At 52.3% G+C, this 6,681-nt stretch overlaps 1 protein-coding gene across 1 annotated transcript; it reads left to right on the forward strand.

Annotated features, from left to right (window-relative positions):
• The first annotated feature begins 554 nt into the window (after nt 1–554).
• On the forward strand, nt 555–3,648 carry DUSP1 (dual specificity phosphatase 1). Its single transcript, XM_082836026.1, has 4 exons — nt 555–1,158; nt 1,434–1,579; nt 1,947–2,166; nt 2,592–3,648. Exons 1-4 carry the CDS (start codon nt 792–794, stop codon nt 2,960–2,962), a joined length of 1,104 nt encoding a protein of 367 aa, XP_082692152.1. The 5' UTR covers nt 555–791; the 3' UTR covers nt 2,963–3,648.
• Nucleotides 3,649–6,681: the final 3,033 nt, after the last annotated feature.

Consider the following 6,681-nt stretch of genomic DNA (forward strand, 5'->3'; position numbering starts at 1 on the left):
GGAACCTGTTTCCTCGCCAACTGGGTACGAGGCAATGGGCGAAAGGGGCCCACGTGTATGCAAAAACAAAGGAAACCCCTTTCCGCTCCGGTGGGCGGCGGAGGGGGAGCTGGGAAGCGACACGGTGGAGGGGGAGGGGAGGCGGAGGCCGGTGGCAAACGGCCGGATCTCCCTGCCGTTCGCACCTGGGAGGTCAGTCCTCGCCTGGCACAGTGCCCGTCCCCTCCCCTCCCCGCTGGGCCCGGAGAGCGGCGCGGGCCAGGTCCCCGGGGACGCGCCAGGCGCAGGCCGGATGGCCTGGCGGGGCCCTGAGCCGGGGCCAGAGCGCAGCCAGCGGACCCCACTCGGAGGCCGATGACGTCTTTGCCTTTGGCTCCTCCGGCGCCAAGCCCGGCAGGGCGGGTGACGTCACCGCACCGGTCACGTGATCTCTATTCAAACAAACAAACCCCCCCCCCCCCCCGAGCGCGCGAGACCCGCCCCTCCCCGCCCCGCCTCGCCTGCCAGCCGAGAGGCCACATATAAACGCGCTCACCCGGGTCAGGCTCGCTGTGAAGGACGTCGGGGCTGTAGGGACTAGGCGGGCCGGAGGAGCAGTCGGGAGAGCAGCAAGGAAACCGAGGCGGTCTAGGGTCCCGCACGACGACCCCTCGCTCAGTCCAAAGGCAGTTTGGGGTTTGGCGCAAAGAAAACCGGGGTCGGGCTTTTCCTCGAAAGCCGTCGCTCTACTTTTGGCTTCCCAGGACAAAGAGCACAGGAGGACTTGCACGCTGGGGGCGCTGGGGCCGGCCATGGTCATGGAAGTGGGCTCCCTGGACGCCGGAGGCCTGCGGACGCTGCTGCGGGAGCGCGCGGCGCAGTGCTTGCTGTTGGACTGTCGTTCCTTCTTCGCTTTCAACGCCGGCCACATCGTCGGCTCGGTCAACGTGCGCTTCAGCACCATTGTACGGCGCCGGGCCAAGGGCGCCATGGGCCTGGAGCACATCGTGCCCAACGCCGAGCTGCGCGGCCGCCTGCTGGCCGGCGCCTACCAAGCCGTGGTGCTGCTGGACGAGCGCAGCGCCGCCCTGGACTGCGCCAAGCGCGACGGCACCCTGGCTCTGGCCGCCGGAGCGCTCTGCCGCGAGGCGCGCGGTGCGCAAATCTTCTTGCTCAAAGGTACGCCGTCGGGGGTGCTCAGGGGCGGGCCGCACGCCCCCTGCCGCCTTGCCCGGGGACCCCTGGCCCTCAGCTCCTGGGGGGCTGCCCCACCTGGAGCGCTTGGACGCCTGAGTCGCATTGTGGGAACTTGTTGACTTTGTTTGGCACTAGGAACAGAAGACTCGCCTGGGCCTCTCCGGGATAAACTTACAGCCCTAGTGGATGGGGGAGTTGTATGAAGGTGCCCTGTCTCGGCGGTACTAACAGAAAAAAATGTCTCTTTTTATTCCCAGGAGGATATGAAGCTTTTTCTGCTTCCTGCCCGGAGCTGTGCAGCAAACAGTCGACCCCCATGGGGCTCAGCCTTCCCCTGAGTACTAGCGTCCCCGACAGCGCCGAATCCGGGTGCAGTTCCTGCAGCACCCCACTCTATGACCAGGTTAGTAGGGAGGAGCCGTGCTCGAGGGGAGAAGGAACAGCTGGCAAAGGTGGAAGAGCAGTGCTAGTGAGAATATAGAAGGCGACATGCAGCTCTATTTATAACAGGGGACACGGGGATATTATTTATCCCATGGTTAAGTGGTATGATGGAGCTGGGTCTCTAATTGTTGGCACTACAGAAATGAACTTGTTGGCCCTGCCTAGGCAAATGGGTTTAGTCCCTATTTATTTATACTCTAACAGCAGTGCTACAAAGTTCACCCAGTGTTGAAACTGACTTTTCCAGCAGGGAGTTTTTGTGGGTGTGGGCACCAGCAGTGACATTGAATAAAGCTTGACAAGTGTTGGATATTTCTGGATTTCAGGGTGGCCCAGTGGAGATCCTGCCTTTTTTGTACCTGGGCAGTGCCTATCATGCTTCTCGCAAGGATATGCTGGATGCCTTGGGCATCACTGCCTTGATCAACGTCTCAGCCAACTGTCCCAACCATTTTGAGGGTCACTACCAGTACAAGAGCATCCCTGTGGAGGACAGCCACAAGGCGGACATCAGCTCCTGGTTCAACGAGGCAATTGACTTCATAGGTAAATGGAACAGATGCCTGGGACTTCTGCCTCACTCCTTCCGTTTTAGTCACTGAGCTTAAACTCTATGGCAAGAACCCGAGTGACATACTTTTAAGCTTTCCTCTAGACGTTAATGTCAGTCTGGTGTGGGTAGAATCTCTGAGAAATATAGATTCGATGTCCCATTTTATAGACTTAGCAAACTGAATCTCAGAATGTTGATTTGTGCAGTAGCAATCTGCTTAGTGGTGATGCCTGGTCTGGGTTTAAATGCCCTGCTGTTCTTTTCCACACTGCTTCCACAGACAGTGTCCGTGTGATGGCATGAGGCGATATTGACCATCTCTGGACAGGACACACATGACATTTCTTAGACACCCTATTCCTGGGGTTGGGGTTGTTCTCCTGGGCTCTCAAGTAACCGACTGCACTTTGTTTTCCAGATTCCATCAAGAACGCTGGTGGAAGGGTGTTTGTCCACTGCCAGGCGGGCATTTCCCGATCAGCCACCATCTGCCTCGCTTACCTCATGAGGACTAACCGAGTCAAGCTGGATGAGGCCTTTGAGTTTGTGAAGCAGAGGAGGAGCATCATCTCCCCCAACTTCAGCTTCATGGGCCAGCTGCTGCAGTTTGAGTCCCAGGTCCTGGCCCCGCACTGCTCGGCAGAGGCGGGGAGTCCCGCCATGGCTGTGCTCGACTGCGGCACTTCCACCACCACCGTCTTCAACTTCCCGGTCTCCATCCCCGTCCACCCCACGAACAGTGCATTGAGCTACCTTCAGAGCCCCATTACAACTTCTCCCAGCTGCTGAAAGGCCACAGGAGGTGATCCTCCCAACCCAGCAGGACTCCAGGCTCCTTCCTGAAAGGGGAAATGCAGTAACTCCAGGGAAGGGAGCTTGTGAGGGCTGGTCCTTATTTATTTAATTTCACCCGAGTTCCACTGGGTTCCTGAGTGGTCGTAGTGATGACTTAGCACCAAGACGTTTGCTGAACTCAGCAGGTTTCGGGACCAACATACAGTGGGTACATAAAGTCCCTATGACAAAATGGGGCAGAAGAGAGAGAGGACTCAGCGTGTGAGTCGATTTCTTTTTGCTTGTCCCTGTTTTCTGAAGACACTTTCATGCTTGACATACCTACCAGTATTACCATTCCCGACGACACATATACATATGAGAATATACCTTATTTTATTTATTTTTGTGTAGGTGGTCCACCTTCACAAATGTCAGTGTCTACTCCTAGAAGAACCAAATACCTCAATTTTCTGTTGTGAGTACTGTAATATCCTGTAAATACAGCCCAAGCAGGTTTGTTTTCAGCACTGATGGAAAGCACCAGTGTTGGTTTTGTTTCGTTTTGTTTTTAAGTTGCCAACAGTTGTATGTTTGCTGATTATTTATGACCTGAAATAATATATTTCTTCTTCTAAGAAGACATTTTGTTACGTAAGGATGACTTTTTTATACAACAGAATAAATTATGGCCTTTCTATTGAAAACTTGATGCTTTATTTCTTGGGCAGCCCCACTGATCCCTCTCCCACCACTGAAATAGGGAAGAACAGGGTCCTCCAGAATGTGTGTTGGCATCTGATCCCATACTCTTTGGTGGCCCCTCAGTCCCACAAGATGGCTGGGTTGCAAGGGTGGTAGAGAAGTGTGATCAATCATAAAAAAAACAAACAAAATAACATAGGTGCTGGAGCTGAGCTCTTGGTATTGGATTCAAGTGTCCACCTATGTATCTTCCCATCCTGTCTCCCTCAAGTGTCCCCAGAGCCAAAACTAGGAAGTAGCCATTGACTTGGTTGCTTTTTCCATTTAATAACTTCCCCAGGATAACATAGAAAGCCTCCCTCCCCTCTCTGATCCCTGCTGAAGTGATGAGGATGATAGTATTTCAACACATTTGCTATAAAAGTGTTTCCACTATGTGCAAGGCAGGGTGTGCTAACTGACCCAAGAACAGCTCAGCAAGATCTGCAAATGGAGATAGTGAGACCCAGCATAGCTAAGTGGCGCAAGTCGGGGAATTGGGCCCTACCTCTGTTTTATTTCCTAATTCTATGTGCTTTGTGCTTTATCACTTGCTTCTCATGTGTGCTTTTTTTTTTTTTGCCTTTGAAAAGACCTTTATTTTTTGTGAAAAGAATACCAAGCACTATAAGCAAATACAGTGTAGACCAGTCACCAGAAATCCCCACCCCCAACCTGACCATCATTGTTTCGGAGCACATCCCCTAGGCATCTCTGCACACGTACACATCATTTTTGGTGGCCGCCTCCTTCCGGTCACTTGCTGCCCTGCTTTCATAATTTCGTTGAAGAAGATAGACAATTAAATCTGACTTGCTCTAGGGCAATAGTCTCGATCTTCACTCTGTCTTGCCAAACAGGCCAATGCAGAGAAGGTGTAATTAACTACCAACCCATAATCCAGTCTTTAATGTTGAACTAAATAACAGTGACGCTCCCGGGTTGCTGGCCCCTCAGCCCCTGCACTCCTTTACTTGTTTCTGGACAAAGTGCTGTAGGAAGCTGAAAAGCGAAAATCTTACTTTACTTTTCTAGGGGTGCTCTGAGTGGTGGTCCTGGTCCAGCCCCATCATTCAAGGCCTTGACCTTTCTGCACTGGTTCACCATGCACCACCTGACTCCCAGGGCCTGAAAGGTCCCTGTGTTCCATGTTCTAAGAACTTACCCCGGGCTGGCAAATTCATTTCCTCGGCCAGGCTTCCAATGACAAGTGTGTTCACGCCTTTCAAAACAAACCATACCCAGTGTTTTTATCAAACCCTAGAAATCTACTCTTGCAAATATCTCCCTTCGTGGAAATGTACCAGCGACTTCGAGTCCGTGGCAGATGCCATGGCTGACATCCCCGTGGGCTCGGGCCATCACTTTCTGCTTGGCAGGCACTGGCTGAACCAACATTAATCTCCACTGTGATCCACACAGTGGAAAAATACAGTGGCTGCCTAAGGGAGCCGCCAGTGAAAACAATTCACTGACTTCTCCCAGCACAAGCTACTTAACCTCCTGCCAGCCCTGGAGAGCCAGGGTGATAACCCCTCCTCCCCATGCATCCGATTCCTGGTCTCAGGCCCTCCAGAAGATGTCAGTTTTGGCCTGAGACTGCTTTTCTTAGGAAGGAAAAAAAGTGCCTAAGATGAGAAGAAAGATGCTTAAACTATTAAAATGTTGTTTCTCAGCTGGGAGATTGACATAGGGACAACTCGATCATTTAATACTGATAATGTAATAACAGCTGTCAATTTTAGAGTTAGCGCCCTGTGCCAGCCACTGTGCTAAGTGCTTTCCAGATGATCCAATTTAACTTTTAAAGCAACATCCATTTTACAGAGGAGGAAACTGAGGCTCAGAGAGGTGAAGCGACAACCCTCTAATTGTAGCTCAAGGTCATACAGCAAGTAAACGGCACTGCAAAGTTGGCAACATGGGTCTGTAAGAAGACTGGGGAAGAAAGCCCTAGTTCAGTCCAAAAGACAGCTCGTGGGAGTGAGGAAAAGATGAGCTTTGTAGCTAACCCGACGTCAGCATGGTTTTACCCCATAATATCAAAGTGGAAAAGCCATTTATCCCTTTGGGCCTCGGCTTCCTCATCTGTAAAATGAAGATAATAAAACCTACTTCACTTGTGAGGAGGAAATGTGCTCATGAATGTAGAAGTGCCTGGCATGTTGTGGGCACTGGAGAAACATTCAGGTCTCTTTCCCCTCTCCTAATGACCTCTAGCGGTTCTTGGGTCTCAGTTTTCCCACCCATAAAATGACCACCTTGCAGTGGATCTAATGGGTAAGCTTCCTCCCAGCCCTCTAATTCTAGTACGTAGAATATGCATCAATGCATACTTCATGATTTTTGGTGGTTTCCAGACACCCATTATTCCATTAGGAAACTACCAACCCCAAGTGCTTCCACTGCATCCTCTCTTTTCCTTGGAATTTTGCAAATCGCAGCTAATTGACCTTGAACTTGCAGCCTCCGGCCTCCGTTTCCCTCCCTCCCTCCCTCCCCTGGCCCCCGGTGGATGACATCATTGCGTGTACCCCTTTAAGATTATATAAATCTGTGATCCTACAGTAGCCTCCATCCCCATGGAAACGCGGAGGAGTTTCCCTTTTGTGAGGAAAGCTGTCATGTCACTTCCTGCTGCTGACAAATCAGTTTAGGAGATTAACATAAAGGGGGGTGCGGGGTGCGGGAGGCGGCCTCTGAGAACTGCAGGCTCGGTGGTTTCTGGTTGCCATACACAGAGGCAAACAAAGCCGAGGCCTCGCGGGCCGAGCTCAGGTTTCCCACACCTCAACGGGTGGATCCAGGTCACCCGGGGCTATTTTTCTCCGCAGGCTGCATTCTGGGGAGCAGGTGGGAGGGCTGACCACTTATGGGGACTTTCCTGGGGCCCTGCAGGGCAAACCTGTTGGAGAACAGCCTCTGGGTCCAGCCAAGCCTCTGCTCCCCTTTATCGGCTCAGGAGGTGTCCTCATCCTTCGGCGAACAAA

This window comes from Leucopleurus acutus, assembly GCF_964270905.1.
Source record: "Leucopleurus acutus genome assembly, chromosome: 3".
NCBI lineage: Eukaryota > Metazoa > Chordata > Mammalia > Artiodactyla > Delphinidae > Leucopleurus > Leucopleurus acutus.